At 36.0% G+C, this 22,231-nt stretch overlaps 1 protein-coding gene across 3 annotated transcripts in view; it reads right to left on the reverse strand.

Moving 5' to 3' along the window:
• The window catches only part of FBP7 (F-box protein 7), a 250,043-nt gene that overhangs the window by 83,496 nt on the left and 144,316 nt on the right, over positions 1–22,231 (reverse strand). For all 3 annotated transcript variants that reach the window (XM_089792234.1, XM_089792235.1, XM_089792233.1), the window contains one exon: positions 17,226–17,299. In XM_089792234.1, the coding sequence (XP_089648360.1) occupies positions 17,226–17,299 (74 nt within the window). The remainder of the gene's footprint in view (positions 1–17,225; positions 17,300–22,231) is intronic.

Below are 22,231 nucleotides of genomic sequence, written 5' to 3' on the forward strand. Positions count from 1 at the left end.
TTTCCTACAACCGGGTTTGCATTTGCTTGAGGACAAGCAAATTTTGGGATGGGAGGACTGTAATGTCCCCATCATAAGATAAATATATTTAATTGAACCTTGTTAATGGATCGATTAATTTAATGTATCTCGGACCCATTTTTATTTTGTTTTTGTAGTTTGTGTCACCGTCGGCTATCTTTGTACACCCTCAGAAAGTTTTCCAACAGGTATTTAAGCACGGCTTGTAGGTAGTCTATTGGCATGCTTTTGGATTATTTTTCTCTGTATTGCGAATTCTTGTTGGAGTTCTCTGTAATTCGCCATTTCGGAAGTGAAAGATCTTCCCTATTTGGCCCGTGCGATTTCGATGGGATTCATCCCTCACCCTATTCCGTTGTTGCATGTAATTCTTCGCTCAGATCTGGCAAATTAGAGCACCATCTTCGACAATTATTATTCGCATTCAAGTCTATCATTGTGTGAATTTTATCAAGATCTATTATGTTTGATGTATGAACCAAATTGTATTCCAGATTGGTTTCGAAAACCTAACTGTGTGGCCTCTGGTCATTTTCTATTCTAAGCATACCGCCCCTAATCCATCCGTTCACCCTCATTATTTTTCATTGTACGGCAGGTGTATACTGTCTACCATACGACCTTCCATCTCAGTCGTACGGCTTTTTTTACACCCACCGTACCACCCCCTATTTCCCTGTACCACCTACACAATACATCGTTATGTCTCCATTATGGCATCCATCCTCACCATGCAACCTAGCAATCTCCACTATACAGCCTAACAATCGTTCACCATACGGCTAACTAGTCTACACAGTACGGCTTGCAACTGTCCACTGTACGACCACTTTATCTTCAGCCGTACAGCCTCCTACAACCATTCGCACTTCTCTCCTCAACCCACATTGTCGTACGGCCCCAGTTTTGGTGTACCCGTACTTCATTGTTTCACACACAACAAAGATCAAGGACCCTATACTTGTTATTGTCACAAGAGGAACATTACAAAATTGTATAGCAAAAAATTGAAATCGAATGAACTGCAAAATTTGATTAAGTTGATATTAAATTGCTTAAGAGGGAGATTTCGAAATTTTAAAAGTGAAAATGAAATTAAAATCATATTTTTGGGCTGAGTGTTTGTAATTTGGAAATTTAATTTGGCCCCCTTTGTGTGTTAAATTCAATGTATTTTAAGGCCTAAGAGGTTTGAAATGCAAGGTAAATTATTGGGTCCACAATGGGGAAGGTTTAAAGCTATATTAAAGGCCTACATGACTTTTTTTTTTAATTTCAATTTTAGGGCTCATGGTAATTTTGGATTTGGCTAATTTAAACCCCTTATTTAATTTTATTTCCCTCCAATGCAGGGAGGCCCTATTCAAGGAGGCAAAAGTTTGGTATAAGAAGAGGCTCCTCCTCTTCATTTTTCATTTCAACTTCTTCCATTCTGTGGAACAGCGAATTTGTTTGGAGGGGGAGCATGGTTGATTGTGAGATATGATTTTCCAATTTTTGGCAGATTTCTTTTCTGCCCTAGCTGGGCGAATTTTAGATGCAGCAATTCTAATTTTTAGGAGACAATTTTCTGCCCTAGTTGGCCGAAATTTGTAGTATAGTAGAGTTTTAAAGTGCAGACTCGAATTTGCAACACAGGTGCAATTTTGAGGGTAGAATTTTGGAGGTTGGCAATTTTTGCTTGGGGGGTTACGATTTCTTCCTAGGGCAATATTTTTTTTCCCTAGCTGCACGATTTTGAAGGTCCAAAATTGGTTAAAGGGCAGCATGGTTGTCTTGGAAAGTCTAATTTTTGTAGAGTTGGGCAAATTTCACAAGGAGGCAAAATTTGCATGAGATTTGATTCTGCATATTGGAGAATTTTCAAAAGAGACAAGGTTGGTGAATTATGATTTTCGCTAGAGATTCATTATTTGCAAGGAGGATTGAATTTCCTGAGATCAGATCTGAACTTGGAGAGGCCTGATTGTTGGTTGAAGGCAGATTTAAGATAAGATTTCCATTCATTTTTAGAGGTGAAAATTGGTTTTAAAGATGGATTTTATTCCTTGTTCTTGCTTGGTTCGTTCCCCTTATTTTCTTCTTGCACTTTTTCATCCACCACTTCATCATCTCCATTGATAGACTAAAGTTGGAAGATATAAGTGTAGATTTCATGATAGGACATTTGGAGAGGCAGAAATAAGTGGTAGTCCCACCCCTAGGATTGAAGTTTGGAGATTGATAAGTGTAGAGATAGAATTTGGAGAGGCAAAAATAAGCTAGATTCCATTAATAGAAAAAAGTTTAGAAATTGATAAGTGTAGTCCATATCATTTGCAACGAAGAGGCAGAATAAGTGTTTAGGATGGTGGATGTTAGTACAAGCAAGAACCCAAAGGGAATGAATATCAAAAAAGACAAGGAAGATATGATACCTAAGACCACCTTCTTCTTGAAAGTGGGGCAAATAAGTGATACCAATATCGGTATGGTGAACATGGTACAGTTGAAGGATAGATTGAAAGAAGGACAATCTCCCATGGCGAAGAAGATCTACAAGAGCGGAATTGTGCATGCGGCAGCTTTCCCTCCTACCTTGCCTGGTCTGGAATCGGTAATGGAGTGTGCATCCCAGTTTGATATTGTGACCAAGTCCATCATTTTTGATGAAGGGAAGAGAGTGTTGGCTAACGTCAGTGGAAAGTGGTCGAAGAAGTATTCAATATTCTCCAACATAAAGGCATGATAGTGTTAATGATGGATCAAACAACCAAGTTCTTTCAGGATAATCAGGATGCTTACTTCATTCATCTAAGGCAGAATTGGTTATATGAAGGCAAGAAGGGAGATATTAGGCCGTCAAAGCTCACCCGATCAGATTTCAAGTCGGAGTATGGCAACCTTATTATGCTTCTCAACTGGATCATGGGCATGGCTCAAGGTATGCAATTCAAGAACTGGATGTACTATTTTATTGATAAAATTGAAAATGGAAAGAGAAAATTTGATTGGGCTAGAATTATAAGTGAAAATTTAGAGTTGCAACTTAGGATAGTGCAAAATCAAAAGCAATTCTATATGGGGTCCTAACTCTTTTATTTGATTTAGAAGTGGTGAAAATTGAAAAGTGAATCTCAAGGAAGAGTGAATTTTAAGGAAGAGCAAATTTGGAGGAAGTGATTTGAAAATATTTGAGGCTAGGCAAGGCTTGGCTATTGAGACAAACCAAATTCGAATAGGAAGGTTAGAAAAGACCAGGAAGGTTAAGGAACGCAAGGATACTGAAGGAGGAAAGCGAGACGAAAGGTTGAAAGAGGTCAAGTTCAATTTCAAGGTGGTGGCCAAGAGCAAGACTCCCAAATTGCAAGGAGGTTCACGTCTAGTCAAGCCACCGAAGCTAAGGCAAGACTACCCCAAGTGCATGGAGAACTCACCCTTTCAAGGTTAGGACATCAAGTACAAGCAAGTTCATGTGGTGATGAGAAAGTTTCTAAGGACGAGCTCAAGCATCCAAGGCTTCACCTCATCTCAAAGATTAAATAAATTTATAAGATAAGGTTGATGAGATGGCAATTTCCCATACATGCAATCAAATCATGCCAAGTGTCCTATGTTCTCATTGGCTGACAAATTATTGTAATTTTCTCATTGGCCCACAAAGTTGGTGCCCTCATGTAATTGGTTGAATGATGATAACCCTAATTAGGGTTTGTAAGGTTTAATCTTGGCCCTTGATTTTGCCTCTTAATCTTGGCCACTCATAATTTTGAGCCTCTATATAAGGCCATTTTGTTCTCATTTGCAAAAGAGAGTTATGTTGGAGAATTGTTGCCAAAGTACTATCAAAATTGTTCTTTATACATTGTTGTGGCTTGCATGGTGGATATACATGATTATTTTGGTGTATTTGCATGTTTCTTCTCATCTCTCAAATTAAAGTAGGATTTCATTTCATGTTGTTAGAGTAGAAGTAGAAGGCTAGTTGTATGATGATGTTAGTGAATATTTGATAGGGATCTATTTACTAGGCCACTAGCATCCTAGTGGCTTGTTAGGAAGCCTTGTGTGGTAATCTAGTCCAATCACTCCCAAGTTCTACTTGCATTTCATCTTTCCACTTGTACTTCAAGTTGGGTTGGAAGATAGATGTTAGTGTGAAAATCCGAAGAGTATCCCTTGGAATCATTGCACCAATTTTGCCGCTAGCAAGTTTTCATTTGGTTGGGTCCCAGTCCATTTGCTAATTTCTTCATTCATAGGAGTAGTAGAGCAGTAAGTAATTATTGGTAAGAGTAGTTGAAAGTGAAAGTGATCAAGGAGAAAAAAACAAGTCAAGCAAAGCGAAGTACCACCAAGTTATCTTTGAATGAATAATGTAAGCCCGCCTACATGATTAGCCAGCAAATCACATTAATATAATTGAGTTAGTATCCACAAGTGTAAGGAACCTTGGAGTTTTCTCATGTTCCTCATGAGTATTTACTTTTCAAGAGAGGGTTGAGCGTTTGATATTCCATATCAAGTATTCGGTTGCTATATGTTATGTAGTGGTACAAAACTGACATCAACACTACTCAAGCTCGCTCTAAGACATTAAGTAATTGCATTAACCTTCCAACCTCATTCAAGATTGCCTGCAATGCTAACCTTAAAGGTGTAATGTTCCTGACCTCCGTGTGGTGATAACTAGTCTGACCTCACACTACACAACACTGTACGGCATGCAAATACAATGTGGCTATAGGGTGATGAATAACTGGGAGTCATACAATAGTGCATGCAAGACCTGTATGAGGTTGATAAACTCTATTCGGTGGAGCAGTGATATTGTGTCGTACGTTGGCAAATAGGGATGTCGTACAGAAGATGATTGAAGGCCGTATAGTGGGGCTTGATGGTATGCACGATGGATTGGAAGCAAGGTCGTACGATATTTAAGGTAGTCGTACGGTGGGGTAACTATGAAGGTCGTACGGTAGTAATAAAGGTTGTACGGAAGGTTTTCTATGGGGTTCGTACTATTAATGGCAATGGAGGTCGTACGGAAGGTTTGTTATGGAGGCCGTACTGAGTAATGGACAGATCTTGGATGAATAGAAGTGCAGATAATAGAATGTACGGAATATGCAAAGTAAAACACAAACGTTTTGCCAAGAAATTTATTCATTCAACACAAAGAGAGCTTGATCAAACTAAACATAATGACTTCTCCAATTCACAATATGATGGTGCTTCGATTTCCCAGATCTGAGCGAAGTATTACAAGCGATGGAATAGGGTGAGGGTTGAATCTCACCAAAACCAGAAAGGCCAAATAGGGAAGATCTTTCACTTCCAAAATGGCGAACAATAGAGAATCCCAACAGGAAATCGCAATACAAAGAAATATAATCAAATCGCATACCTAAAGACTACCTACAAGCTATGCTTAAATGCTCATCAGGGAAAACTTTCTGAGGGTGTACAAAGATAGACGATAGCTACACAAACTACGAAAACAAAACAAAAATGGGTCCGAGATATATTAAATCAATCGGCCCATTAACAATAGATTAATGATTTATTTTATAACAAGAACATTACAAAAGAAACAGTTTTCACCACATATCTCTGAAACTTTTGGCATGCTAGAGTCCAAGACTGTCCTACTTGACCTCATCCCAAATCACCTTCAACTGTATAAATTTACAAAGCTACCAAGGTTAAACCCAAATTGACAAAGAAATTTTGTTTTCTATAGCTTTAGCATCTAGCCTTGCAACAATGCAACTCACTTAGCTGACATATTTACTTCTTCATAGAACTCCCTCTTGAACCATGACTTGGAGATTGCAAGCCGATTCTCTAGAAGTAAAAACCCCTCTATAGATCTTAGAACCTTAATGTTCTCAATTCATGCCTTGAATTCTCAAAACTTAACTCCCTTTGCATATCATCTCCTCTTAGAACAAAACTGGTCACAAGATAATCTAAATAGGTTCTTCAAGAGAGAGATATGTCCAATTATGTGCCATCAACTCATCCCTATGACATTAAGCTCAATCTTTTTGTATGTTGGTTTCTTTCAGCTGGCATAACTTCCTCACTATATGTCTTGAGCTCTTTCTATTTTGAGTTTGTAAAGCAATTTTCGATCATTAAACCATTATCCTTTTGCTCCTCAATTCATCTCACATTTTAGAGAGATTAATAATAATTCATAGAATCAAAATAATCTGAAGAGGAACTTACATATCAATGCTAAGAGCATACATGATTCACTATACCCAATATTATTGCATGATTATTCATGAACATTGTACAAAGGTAAAAACATAAAATAGTTATTTGTTGTTTAATCTTCCTCACGATTCACCAATTTATAATGTCCCCTTTATGGGACATTAAGAAAAGTAAGGCCAAATTCGTGTAATATCAATTTTGGGTTTTGAGAACTTACTGTAGAGTTAAAAAAGCCAATTTAATATTATTAAAGTGAGCTAAAAGGTGACAAGGACGAATAGACAAAGGGACAAGAGAAATAAGTTGAACGATCACCTCTTTGAGCATTAAAAGAAGGAAGCCAGTTCATTTTTCAGCATGCTAGGTCTATTATTTGGATTTTTGACTCTCTCTTAGAGGAACATTCGGAGAGCTCCCTATTCAGGCCCAAGGATGGAAACCTTCAAGCCATATCTGGTGGATTGGACACAGACCTGATTCATCATTGCAATGGATTCAAGACGGAATTCACACTGAGCTTACAGGTTCTTTCTTAGTTTCCAATCTGACTGATGTCACTGTATTAAGATTGGATATCTGGTCACATTATTATATTGTTGGTTATTATAATACAGTAGCAAATCTGAAGTTGTTTAAAACTCAGTATTTTAATGTGCATCTATTGGTTCAATTATTGGTTTTATTTTGCATAAATTCTCTATTATATTTTCTGAAAATTATTTTCGAAGAACTGGGGAAATATATCTAATGGGATATTTCAGTAGTATTAGAGCTATGTATACTGTCTGCCTGTGAGTTACTTGACAAACAGAAATTAAAGCTTGTTTACAGTCTAAAGAAGCTTTTATCTGGTTTGAGTAGAAATTTTTTGTTCAGCATTTATACTTCTTAAGTCCTTTGCAAACAACATTTAGGCTCAGTAAGGTTTGTTGGACAGAATCTCCTGACTATTAATTGAGGTTATTTTGCATTTGATAAAATAAATATTTTGTCATTCAACCTAGGGTGCAATTGATTCTGTGGCTTTAATTTATCAAAGATGCCAATTCATAGGCAGTTACTCTTAACAATAGCGGAACCTAATCTTCAATCGACACTTTATGCATGAAGTGGTAAGAGGCTCTTTATCGGGTTATTAACGATATAAGAAATCTGATGAACATTGAGATGTTGATATATTCCTAGCCGGCGAACTAAAATTTTGAGGCAAATATTTTATTAAGTCTTCTCATTATAATAAGACACTCGTATTGGATGGCCTCAATCATTCTTACTGGTTCCATATTGTCTTCATTTTACTAGTGTTTACCAATATTAAAATACTGAGGATTCATGTCAAATAATTTTTGCAAGCTATCCGAATTTGCTGAGAATGAAGGTGATTTGGTGGCTTCTAGAATTTTGAGGATGTGTGCATAACTTTATGAACTTGCAGGAACTATTTGCAATTTGAGTAATAGTGGACTTCAAACACTAGTTAGAAACACGTAATAGTTGTGGCTCTTGGAGAATCTCTGATCCTATACGGAGAGATGTATTGTGAAGACTAAGGAGATTATTGTTGCTGCCATTCTTCCATCACTGAATGTGAGACTTTCGGTTGGCATGAATGAGATTTGCAGTGTCTAGTATGAGCACTCGGGCGTGGATTACACATTGGCATAACTATTATGATATATTATTTGTGGGCATTTGTAAAATGTTGAAGGAACAAGATCAAAGTTTTGGGCACCGATAATTTTAGAAGTTAATGAGTATTCTGATTAATATTTTTGTGTAATATTGTCTGTCATAATTTGAAGAATCAAACCTTTAATTTGAAAACAATATATTTCAAAATGCATATGCCTGGGCAATCTTTGTGCCAAATAATTAAAAGGAAGAATTCACACAAGAGTGTTGTTCTTTGAAACGGAAATAGAAAGCAATTTTGAATGATTAAGACAAGAAATCTATAGATTTGAAGGTTTTGGGTAAGCATCAAGTTCCTGGTGAGTTTTTTCTTTAACAGTCTATGAAGTTTGAGCTTTCCATCAATTAGGAGCCGAAAATATTTGGTAGCTGGATTCTAACATACCTGTTTGGCATTGAAAAGTTTTTCTTCCCTAGTCAGCCCCCTACCGTTACAAGAGTCAAATGTGAGTAAAGACAAATTTTCCAAGAACGACATTTCTGGTCTCCCTGTTATGCAGTTGTATCACAAATGAAGATTCAAACTTTATTGGAAGAAATACAAAGGAAATTTGCAAATAGTGTCAGTTGAGGAATATTATAACATCAAATCCATTTTGCAAAGAATTTACAGATCCACAGGTTCAACTACAAGGATTCGTAGTTGGCAGGTGTGCAGATCCAGTAATGCAAAATTAAAATGTAGAGAGTGATAGTGTATCACAGGAGATAGAGGAACTGTCTGGTACAGACATCTCATTGGAACAGGAGACAGAGAGAATTATACTCTCCATTACAACAAAGCTACAACAAGAAGAGTTTTTTTCTGGATCGCATTGATTAACTAGATGTTGGCAAATGAGATTATACTCGGGTTTGTAAATGTTTGTTTTCCACTCTGGAAAGAATCTAACATTGCATTCAAGCTCAAGCAAGTGCAAATGCTGTTGTGTGGCCAACTTGCATATTCAAGCAACATATGTCTGGCTATGTCTCCTAAAGATTGTGGGGTGCCTCAAGTATACAGTGATCAGTGTGTGTTTGAAGTGGTAACTGAATTTCGTGTCACCAGCTGGCAGTCGAGAATTAAGAATGATTTACGAGTGATAGGCAGATGCAAAGACAAAAATCTTTAAGATGTGGAAAGTTTAGAAAGTGAGCATGTCTGGTTGACCGATGAAGAACCAATATTTCTCATAAGAAAGAGCTTTGTCGTTTCAGATTCATCTTTGGCTGAACTGTTCATTCAATTCTGAGCAAAGTTTAATGTTTCAAAGCTCTTATCAAAATCCAATAGAATACTGGAAACAAAGGAATTGGACAGTAGTTGCATTTACCACGACTTCTAAAGTAGTACAGTGACTGAATCTTCATGAAGTCTATTTAAGGCATTGTTTCCAGTCTGAATCTCTTGAACACATATAACTAGAGGGGAAAAGAGGGGGAATAATAATAAGAAACAATGTCTAGTTGAGTAATTATGGCAACATGGTGTTCAATTTCAGATCTGCATAACATTTTAAGAAGCATGGGCTGGTATTCAGTTTTGACAGCATAGAATCATCAGTTGAAGCAAGGAATAGCAAGATAGACATCCTACATGCATCAGCATTATACTTAAACTCAGGAGTGATCTAAACCTTGTCAAATGAAGGAAAGATATAGTCATGATTTTCCAACACTAATAAAATCAGGACATAAATAGTAGGGCAAAGTCAAAGGTACAAAACTTCAATGGTATCAAATAACAGTTTGACTAGGGTATTTTATGAAACAGGTAGCAAGTTGGGGGTGGAATCTCAAACAAGGGAACATAGTCTTGTTACTTTGATTAAATTGGGATTAAATTGGAAGGATATTTAAACATGGTCAAGTAATCACCCCTGGATTCAGTGCAGATTGCTCTTGTTACTATAGTAAGACAATGAATCAACACAAGTGACTGAAACATTCAAATGGTGAGATTAAACTGCTGGTTACTTCTTGTTTGATGGAGGTTACACGAATTTTGGCACCTCAAGAACTTTATGAGCAAGACATAACAAAGGAGGTACTTAAGTTAATCATTGATAGTTTTCAAAATCTTGGGGACATTTGTAGTTGTCATTTCTCTAGGAGGGTTGCCATACTAAAATCATTTGCGAAAATCAGATTGTGTAATCTACTGATTGACTTGGGATCATACGATTTGATACATACCATGTTCCAACATTTCTTACCCACAATCGGAAATGAAAATAATGCAGATGTTTTCTCAGCCATGGAAAACATTACGGTTATAAAAAATAATGAGAGTAATACCCATTTCCAACCACTTCTACAAATGTTGTTAGCAATTGCAAATAGAAAACAAAAGGCTTCAAAAATTGCTTATAAATTGGTCAACAAGGTGCTCAAACAATGTGAGCCAAAAATTGTGAAACACAAACAACAACAAGCTAAAGAATAAATAAATGGAATGGGATTACAGGTTTCAGGATCTCCAACAAAGAGTAAAAACCAAATGAGGAAAGAGCAGATTTGCTTCTCAAATCAAGAGGCCTCGACACTTGGACATAATTGTGTTATTGTTCAGGAAAAGGATACATTGCAGCTGAGTGGTGACAAAGGAAAGGTTACACATGAAACTAGTGTCATGACTTATAAGGTTGCACATGAAACTAGTGTCATGACTTATGAGGAGCAGGTTAAAGATACAACTTTGAATATATCTCTTACTGGGCACGATGAAAGCACAAAGGTTGATGGTTCCCCATCAGCTAAGGAGGATGATGTGGAGGAAGACTGAATTGCTATAGGTGGAAGATGTACTAAACTCTTAATTGGCAATTTGCAGATTACTATTGGAAAATCTAGTCAAAAGGAGAACTCCTTTGTCGGATCCATACATCATGATGATGATATTCCAATAGTATACCATGAAGAGTGCATTAAATCCTTTATAGATGTAATCAAGAGTGATGGTGATAATGCTCCCACAGTTGTGAGAACGAATCAGTAAACTTAAGGTATGACAACCCATGTACTCTAGGTGATTTTGACAAAGACCTTTAGCATTGCAAGATTTAATGGACAAATTATTGGTCTCAAAGGAGAGGGTTGTACAAGTACTAACAAGAGAAGATGAGAATCACAAAAACAATGAAGACCTTAAGTGGAAAACTCAAGAGAGACAAAAGGGTTTCTCATGTAGAGTGTTTCTGCCAATATGACAAAGTTTATTGCCAAGTACGAAACTTATGCACTTAATATAGTTTACAATATTATCACAACATTCATAATACTAACTGGAACAATACGCACAAATGGTAAAATATATCTTTATTGATTGTACCAAAGAGTTTGCATTACCAATACCAATAATATCCAAAATGACCATATCCTTTCCCATTCTCTAAGGTCCCTACATATAGGGCTTGGGTTGGTTATGAGAGTCAACCATCGCCATCCTTAGTACATGATTTTTCCTAACAACTAGTTGAAGTACTCTATTTTATGTAATTACCATCTACATTCTCCCTGCCTAAAAAAAGAAATCATTTTCCAGATGACGATATCAACAATACACTTATGAAGAAGGGTGAGATAGTGTCCCTAGACTGGTGGGTGCTTGCAATCGTGCCAATTTCTATCATTCAAAGAGGCCTCCTCTAATTGCTTTCCTCCACGCTCAATGAATTCTATCTTTAAAGAAGGTGATGTGCCTAAATAAACTGTGACTTATACAAGATCAAATTTGAGAGGAGACATTCCATGAAACAATTTGCATGCTACTTATGTCATCTCCATCTTAATTCTCACCAATTCTGGAACTACTCACAGATTCGAATGACAATTTTGCTGCATATTTCTTCCACATCTTTCCCATTTTGTGTAATATGATGACTCAAACTTGTTCAGGTAGTTCTAAAGATCTTCTAAACTATATGGTGCCAAACCTTCTAGAACAAGTGTTAAGGATGAACTGGCACCCCTAATGTCTTGAACAAAACCTAACCTGAACCACACGAGATTCTCAATGGTGCTGAATAACATTTGAAGGCCTTAAGCAACTGGTTTATTTATTGGTGGCTCCCCAAGACAATGGCATATAGTAGCAACTTGTGTTTGTCATATCCAACCCTTCCTGAACGGTCTCCCAATTCTAACATACGTTCACATTCTTCTGCAACCACTATAGAAGCTCCTGAAGAAACCGTACCTCCATTTGAGATCCATTCTGCAAGTTGTGGAGCAAACATTTGGCTGACTGTAGAAGACTGTTTTACTAATTTGGCTTTTATCATAATAACCAATCTATTGGTTGGATATTTTGCAACCGACACTTTTGGATAAAATCCAGTGGCAAAATAGGATGACAAGCCACAGCGTGTGAGACAGAGTCTCTCCTACCTTAAAGGGAAGGCTCCCCCTTCTTATTGTCTTTGGATCAACTCAAAGTAAGCAAGAAGTTGAGAGATTTTGTAAAAGGGTGTTACCAATATTCTTTTCTCTTAACTTTCAAGAAAGAATTCACTTACCCTTGGAGTGAGTAATGGGCGAGGTGAAATCTCTAACTACACTTCTATCTAATAGTTGAAAACGGTGACATCGATAAACGAACACTAACTCAAAGGCTAGCTGAAACTGTGCCAATTTGGCTCTAAGTCCAGTAGTAATTCTATATGAATAAGCTTTACTAGTAGGTCACAAAGACTTCCAAAAGTAAAGATATCCTAATTATTTTGTGAATCAAGAAAGAGATATAAGCTACAGACAAAGTCTCTAGTCCATATATCTCTACAATTGTTCCTAGTCAACGCTTCGGCTCCAATTGCTTCTTAACTCGTTTTATACTCAATTATCAAGAACACAAGATTACATGAACCAAAGATAACATATGAAAATCACAGACAAAGCTTCCAATTCGCACAAATAACAATTGCACTCAATCAAAGTTCAGTTTCAATTGCTCTTTTGTATTCACTAATCCATCAAAATAGTGCTACACAATCAAAGTTCTACTGGCACAATTTCTCCAAAGCTCTCTTGCATACAATAAAAGATGATTTTTACAATAAGAGGACACTCCTTATATAGGCAAAGGAGTTGAGAAAAAGATGGAGGAAAAAGTTGGAGCAACTCAACCAACTTTGACCTAGTCTAACTAAAAGAGAAATTATTGGGTTACATGCAACTGCACATGCAACTTGCATTACATGTGACTACATCTTTTCATGCAATGCATCCTCTTTGATCGACAAATAGAAATAAAATAAAATAGCAATCTTAAAGATTGTTATTCAATTTCTTGAATTTGATGATAACATCATGCACTGTAGGAAGATCAGAAATCTCCATTGTCTTTGATATTGCCTCTATCCTTACTACATCCGCATATGCTGATTGCACAACCTTAGAATTTGCCACCAGAGAATCTTGCAAGTGTTTTGCCAAAAAATTATGCAAAGCAAATTTCTTCATTGTGTGAGGACCAAAATCTTCAGAATCCTAATCAGCATTGACCTTGATTGTATATTCTAAAGTCATTCTTTCAACTGCAATCAGATTACCGTGTTCATCAAAAATCTGACATCCCATTTTCTCTATGTCACATGTGATCCTTATTGCTATTACCTGGCAATCTCCAAGGGCTGCCTGTAACTTTGTTATTAGTTTTCTCAGTATTTCTTCGTTGTAGCCCATAAGTCCTTGATATCTAAAAAACATTTCACAAGATGGGAGAATGTCACATGAAACCATAGCATCTAGATCAAGCTTAGCAATCTCATCCAAGTCATTAAGAATACCTTTCAAATCATCAACTTCTTGATTCAAGGAGGAAATCAAATCTTGTTCCATCTCATCCATGTCTTTGATATGCTTAAGGACTTTAACTGTATCTGTAATAGCTTGGACTCCTTTAGAAATAACTTCTCCCACCCAAGACTTGGCAGCTTTAGCTATCATTTTCTCCTTAGATGTCATGGACGCAACAACAGCATTTTGAGAAGATTGTTGCCGACTAACTTCATTTAAGTGAGCAACTTCATGTTTGAATTGATTTTTCTTTTCCCATAATTCATGGTTGTTCTTTTATACATTGACAAGTGCATCTTGAGCATCCTATAAGCAACTAAGTCATGACTTCTTTTCGATCTCTACCTTGCTAAACTTGTAATCAGAACGGGTAAGTTCTTTAATAGGTTTGTCCACCAGTTGCTCAGCAACTTCTACAAACTTAATGTTTTCTGAATCAACTAAGATCCCTAAAACAATCTTATCTTTCAAAGATTTGGACTTAGTTTTCTTTACAAGAAGGTTATTTGGGGGTACGACCACTTTCCTTCTCTTCATTGCAATCCTGCTTAACCATGCAGGAAAGTTGAAACTTTCATTAGTAGAAGAAGGTACAATGGAAACCATTGGCATTGATCCTGATTGTATCTTCATTGTAACTAACCAAAATTCAGTTTGCATAGCTAAATTCATAGGTACATGACAACACAGCTAAATTCATAAGTACATGACAAGAGGATTTTGTCATGAACAATTCAAAACCTGATAAGGATGTATCAAGTTGACAAACTTGATCCTTTGTGAGAGTTGGAAAATCCTCGAACACACTTCCCAAATATTCATATTGTTCATTTGTTAAAATGGGAGGAGTTGCTTAAGATATAGGAAGAGCCAATGTATTGACTTCTGAAATTGGGATAGACGGTGTGAAAACAATGGAAAATGAATCCACATCATCATCTATCTCATCCAGAAAAGGTGCTTCCTGCATGGATGGTTCATGAGTCGGTGCAAGTCTTGGGGGAGATATGATCATAACTTCCCCTTCTTCTTCCTCATCTTATTTGTCTGATTCTTCTTGTGACTCTTCCTCTAACTCTTGAACTGGTTCAGGGATCTGAGATGATTTAAGTCCCTTTCCGCCCTTCAACTTGAATTTAACAGATATCTTCACATCAGAAGAAGCGCCATCTTTACCTATGATTTCCAACAATGACTTCCTTCCAGGAGAACCAAAACTTCCACAATCCAAACTCAATTTCGGATTAACCCTTTTTAGGGCTTTAATTTTCAACCACTTGTTGGTGTTTGCTAAAATGGATTGAAATCTATCAAGGATAGATGTACCTTCCTTCTACTGGCATTGAATAGGAAAAGGGCATCTTTTATAAAAACCAGCTTGATGATATTTTGGATCTAGAATATTGCCATCTTCGATTTGAAAATATGACGGGATCTCAAGCATGTTAAGGTCAATGATTTGTGGCAAACTCAATCTGCACTAGTTCATTTTCATTATATCCAATTCTAACCGCGTATCAATCCATCTTCGATACGATGAACATGTGTAAAGGCCCTCTTGATTTGCGAATTCATTTCTCTATAATCAAAGTCAAATCTAGCTTTGAATCTCTTCAATGTGACCAACTAAATTTTGCTTCCATACTTTTTGCTTTGTGTACAAAATTAATCATATAATTACCAATTACCATGGGTTTAGCAGAAGAAATACCAAAACCTGGCCTATGCAAAGCATGTTGATCAGATTGAACCTCCATGATTTGTCTGGCCAATTCCATTAAAATAATTCTATCAGTAGCATACCTAGGCAAGGTATATGGCTCTCTTTTAAAGTACCCAACCTTCAAGTAAGTAAAGGTTGGAAACTAGATAAAGATACAACCATATTGATTTACCTTCTTCAAAGCTTCATCAGATAACCTTTTAACGGACAATTGTCTATCAAAAAAACATCAAAAATGCCCAAAGAAAGCATCATGAAGCCTTCTGTTACTTTGTAATGTTCCATTGTTCGTCTACCCCTCTAGAAGTTTCATACTAGTATAACCTAACGAATGTTGGAATCAAATTTTCCTATTACACATGAAAGAAGGCCTGAAAGAGGCCGTATGTTAGCTGTTGGAAGGCCAAATTGATGGTCGCACGGTGGATCTTAATCAAAGTCTAATGCTATGCATTAAGCTTTCTTCTACAATATCTGTGTTGAATGCTTTATCATTATCAATGTCATAATATGCATATTTGAAATTTCTCTATATTTCTAACAACTCCCCTATTTTTTTAACCGCCATCCCCTGCGGTACCCTGAAAAATGGTCCAATAGTACCCCCCCGTACTAGAAACATGTATCCTTCCATCTCCCTCCCAAAACTCAACAGAACATAGATTCGAACACATTAGAAAATACTTAACAATATTGAATTTCTATATCCAACAACATCCTTTCCTTGAGGTAAAAGTTAAAATTCATTTGTACACTGTGGTCAATGTCTACTTGTGAATTGTCAAAGTAGCTTCTATTCAATCAGTTTATTGTGTCTTTATAGTTTATTAAAGTGTGCATTGAATGAGCTTCAAATCCTTACCAATCTCAATATTTCATGTTTTTTTCCATTTGCCAATTCTGGGCACCAAGTCCAAGTCCAAGTAAAAGATCAGTTTGCAAAGTCTAGAGAAAGTCTGAGTCAATATGTGTTTGTTTGAATGTTTGGGAATTTTGCAAAGTCGGAGTGAAATTTGGTTGTATTAAATTGTTTCTGACTTCAAGTTTTTAATTTATGGTGCCCGCAATATTCACACTCTTCATTATTCAGTACCTTATCTTTTTGGTCATAATGCCCTAAACAATAAAAGGCCTAGGGAACTAAATGTTTCTTACAATACATTTCTCATTGCCAATAAAGGCAATAAAGAGGATAGGGCAGCAATCCAATGTAGTGAATCTTTTTTTGCTCCTGTATTCTGTTTCCCATCTGATGTTATCAATTCCTCAAATTTGACGATGGAATCTTCTGGTCTAGATAACTATTGGGCATCCCTCCTGTTAACCTCTAACACTAGTCCATTAGTGGCCACTTAAAAGGAACCATTTTGAAAAAGAATTGCCAACTCAGCTATTTATCTAAAGATCTTAGGATTTCGCCATCACATTTCTTCCATCTTCACAATCCGATCACAAATGCGCACTGTTAAGGGAAACTGTAGGATTTGACCATTTTCCAAACCTGTTTTAAAACCCTTTCTTCCTTGGTCCCCATTTCTTTGATTTGCCACTGTCATTTAGAGCTTTCTGAAACTCAAACAGCTCTGTTTTCTCTTGATCACTTCACTACCTGAAATTCCAACATCTTGGATGTTTCATTCTCTGTTTATTTCGTGTGCTTTTCTCTTTGGCAAATTGATTTGGTTAGTTTATGATATTTGAAATCAATAACTAAATGAAAAATTTTGTAAAAACTTTAAAACATTGTTAGCTAGATATAACTGAACTGTACTAAAGAAAATAAATATACAGCTTTCCAATGCCATACCACATGCACTGGATTAGTAGTTTTCCACTCTGCAATCCCTGCACGGATGTAAGTGTTTCGGCTCACATACAGCCCTGAAAATCCATTCCATATATCAAATTCCAAAACAATGAATTTAAATTTCATTCATAAATGTTGCAAATAAATGGCATGGCACTTCCTAAAAAAGTGAAAATCAATCCTTTCTCTGAGCTAAAGAAATCAAATTTTTAAATTCGTAACATAAAAGAAATATAGATCATTTCCAGAGATAGAACTAAAAATGAACATGCAGTTATTTAAACTCTAAAGGAGCAATACTCGAGAGAGACAGATGACATGAAGAAAGTAATTCCCTGTGCATAACTACTCTTTTGGTTACAGTTATATTTTTCTCCACCAAAGCCAAGTAATACATTTGCCCATTTCACTGCATAGCTAGATTAAACATTGGCATGATTCATCAAATCCAAAATATTGCACAATGAAGAATGAGAAGGGAACTAAGAATAAGGTAATTTGAACATCGCATTATATATTGCCTTTTTTAAATAATGTAATCTTGTTGAGATCATAAAATTTAGGAATGATGTTAGCATTTCAATCTACACCATTCCATCTAACACATAACACAACAACTTTGCCAAACCACTCTTCATATTGAAGAAGCTCTCTAATACAAAATCTAACCTAATCTTAACAATATGTACATGCTATTTGCAATACGTACATTGTATAGTGTCTTCTACAGTGGTTCACTTTCACACTAAATAAAACTAAACATGTGCCTTCTTGGATTCCCCTTGGGTGAATCCACTAAAGGCAAATAGCCTTTTTCGCTTCTTGACTAAATGATAAGTGTACTACCCTATTCTATACAATTAAATGCAAATGCCAAGCAGTGCAAATAGAATAAGGATTGAATAGGCTTAAACACAAAAACAAACAATTTGGTAGATTGAAATGAAAAATCACATTCAAAACCACAATCTCAAACATCAAGCTGTAATATAAAGCTTACAAACGTGCTGAAATTTATATAATCTACCTCAACACGCCAACATAACATTATTGGCCAATTGAGTCCAAAGCTACAATGACCAATTTAACATCTGCTGTGAGACAAAGTTTTCAATAGATTTAAGTGGCATTCAACTCAAAAAAAGGCAATAAAAAAGACATAGAACATGCTAACAACATTTTTTATGATGTTTTATTAAACATGTCATAGTCGAAAAACTCTTACCCAACAATAACTCTTTTGGCTCAAAATTTTCAAAAACTCGGGCTCGGGAAAAATCTTGGCATTAACTCAGCAATTTTATCAAATATTTCATATTTGAAAACAACAAATATTAATAAATTTTTTTAACCATATTATTAATTTCCATCATATATAAACTTAAACTAGAATTTAATGCATGCCATTGGCCAAAAAAGGAAAAGTTCAACTCTGGATGAGTTATAGTGCCACTTCCACTAGCTATGTCAAACATGGAAGTTGCCCAATCTAGAGATATATTTGGCAAGTTGTCCAATAATAATTCTGAAGTAGGCACACTCAATAGTTATATCCCAATTCTCCATCACCCCTTCATGGTAACCAAGTTTTTTATTTCATAGGCTTCAATAACTAATAAGGATTTGGGAGTGGAGATCCCAACAAGGAGGGATAGAGCCCTTCATGGGGATCCAAGGGGAAATGCCCCCAACAAGGTAAAGGGGTGTCAATGCCAACAAGGTCGAGAGAGAGCCAAGCCCAAATTAAGGCCTTTGAAACATTTTCTGCCAACAAAAATCAAATTTTTATATGCAAGCAAAAATAAACTATATATATATATATATATATTTGGAGGAGATTTCAATACAAAAATCATGACTTTTTGCATTTACTCGGGAGTTTTTAGGAAAAAATGTGTGCAAATTTTCAAAACCTTGTTGGAGTGTTTTTGGGTGACTGACTTGCCTGGCATTTTGACTCAGGAGTGCTTGCAATTCAAAAGAGATTTTAAGAGATTTTCAACCATAGAAAAGTATAATACTGAATCAACAATGATGGATCTTCAAACTATGTGCCAAGAGTGACACGTATTTATAAGGCTTTACAATATCTTACATGGAAAATAATAGTAAAAGCTAACACTTCTACCCTAAGAATAGTTTGCTGGAGTGTAATGAAAACTTCTTTACAAAGCCTAATCTACTAAAACTATTTTTTTATTCAGGCAGTCTTCAATCAAACTCCTAGTAAAAATAGTTTACTAGTAGACCTTCTAGAAGGTCAGCTAAAACTAGATATATATTTCGAGAATATACACCCATTTCATTGTAAAATGAAAACAATGACAGCTAAGAATAGCATGAGCTATAACACTAGCTAAAACTTAACATCTAAACAACTAACCCAGATGATGATTTTGAGTCATATGCCTTGTTCATGGTGGATCCTTGTGTTAATGTTGATTGTAGCTATGGTCATATTCCTTCAAGCCGACATAGATAACATAAAGGTTGTGATAATATAATTATTGGAGTAAGATAATTATATTGGTAATATAATTATTATAATTTTATTCATAATATAATAATTATATTTATTGGGATAATATAGTAATATATTTATATAATTAATTATATGACACATTTAGTAAATTTAATGAGGCCACATGTAAAGTGTGGTGACCCTCTGTGAAGGGGAACCATAGATAGGTATAAAGGAAGATTAAATCTTCCTCTCTTGGAAATTGAAACACTCATAATACTACAACGGATCAAATAATAAGTTAATTTGCAGTGCTTGAGGGAGATGATAGACATTTGTTTATGATTGGGAGGGCAACGTCATTGCCCGTGGTTAAACGGGTATACATAGAATCAACATGGTATCAAAGCGAATTCCATACCAACCTATGAGGTTTCACAAATAATAGAAATGCAGATTCTACATATCCATTATATTGATTGGTGACTGGTAATGAAGGATAAATATGGACTAGAGAAAGAAGCTTGGGATTCAAAAAAAGTTATTGAGAATGGGTTGCAAGATAGGTAGCCTATGACAAGAAACCATTAGGAAAGAATGCCATACTATTGTCTTGACAACTTTGAGGCATCTCAAAGCACAAGCACCAAATTATTGAAGCTTTGTATGGAAGCAATATGGACACCTTTCAAGCGCTCTGTCAACTCTACCCTTACACAAGTTTTGCGAATTTCAAATCATGGTAATTTGAAGTTTTATACCTCGTTTAATGCAAAGCAATTGCACATTTTTTACTTTGATAACGAAGGGCTTGCAATGACCGCCATTAATGCAAGTTGTGGCACTAGAGAATCTATTAGAAGTAGAGGTTTGGTTGGCACTTAAATGTATTGTTTATGTGTTCTATTAATGACAACTTTTGTCATCGATGACAATATGTTTATGTGATTATGACAAATAGATTTTGTATTGTTGGCACAGCAAAGTTGGCATATGACAAGTTAAGCTATGCAAGCCTAGATTTGTGTAGAAAGATGAGTATAGATATCATATCTATGTCTGCTAGATCTTATGTCAAGTTTTGGATAAGTTACAGTATGTTTGTTGAAGACTGGTAGTAGACCAGCGTATAGGAACTAATGGTAGAGACAGTTGATAGCATATTTGTTGTATCTTATTGGTGAGGTGGAATCAATGTCAACAAGCTTGGATCATGCTAGAAGACTTGTTTGTGCAGCTATGTCAATAGTGTTGAGGAAGAGCTTTTTTAACATTGTAAAATGTAAAATTTGTATTGTAACGTGTGGGAACCATATTGTGATACTTGTAATGGTGCTTATGAAGGCGTGTATGCCTTAGCATGGTCCTATGCAATTAATTGTACATTGGGGAAGCTTTAACAAGCTGACCTAATTGATTATTTGTGAACATGTCAAGGAAAGATATTTCCTTGGTTGGGAGTTATTGCGGTATCATGTATGCTATGTATGTAATCAGTTGATGTGGATGTGAGCTTTCATGCTGGATGATTAAGGTGAGCTTCAGAGGAACTATTTTAGCAAGTTGCAAATCAATCAAATCATAATTTTGAATATGGTATCCTAAAGATTTACTCTTCACACTTGTTGAAGCATTTAGGCAATGGATCTATTTGTTTCCTATCAGCCTTTTATAGGGTTGGAACCTCCTAACAAGGGTTCAAGGTCTTGTAACAAGGATGTGGCCTCTAACAAGGACTGTTGTACTAAATGCATTATAATTGGCTTCTAACAAGATCATGTCGTTTCACAAGGAACTTACATATTAGTACACTATCTTGTGGGTACAATCCCCACTAGGGTTTTCCCTAGTCAACAAATATTATGGTATGGTGTATGGTTTTCTCTTGTTATGCATCATTGTTTTGATTGTTGGAGTTGAGATTTACAAGTTTGGATTTAAGTTTAATTGGTCTCAACTGATTCAAACACCCCCCCCCCCCCCCCCCCCCCCCGCTCCCTATCTCTCAATTGTATTTGAATATTACTTCTTAACAATTGGTATCAGAGCCTCAAGTCCTCTTTGAGAAGGAAGCTTAACAACTTGAGGAGATCTATGGCTTACAAGAAGGAAAGTCCTTTGTTTGATGGTGAGAATTATGACAATTGGAAGGATAAGATGCAAACACACTTCATCTAGATGGGAATTGACTTCTGGTTGATTACAAAGACTCGAGTACAGACTAAATAAGAGAGTGAGCTATCTTCAAGCACAGATGATGAAAATAAGATTTTCCAATGTAATATGATTGCAAGGGAAGCACTGATCAGCACACTATTGAAAACAAAATTCATTGAGGTAAAAGGTCTTGATCTTGCACATGATATTTGGATAACGTTAGAAAGATTGTTTGAAGGTGATGAATATACAATCATCTTGGCACAACTTGCTCAGCAAGGAGAACATTGAGCAGTTAGGTGGGATCATCATCAGCTTGCATGAAAAAAGAATTGAATTACTAAAATCAGTTTGGTGGGAATGTTGTCCCATAGGCTATGTTTGGCCT

Source organism: Cupressus sempervirens, chromosome 7 (assembly GCF_028749045.1).
Source record: "Cupressus sempervirens isolate cs-2001-9-10 chromosome 7, ASM2874904v1, whole genome shotgun sequence".
NCBI classification, from domain to species: Eukaryota; Viridiplantae; Streptophyta; class Pinopsida; order Cupressales; family Cupressaceae; genus Cupressus; species Cupressus sempervirens.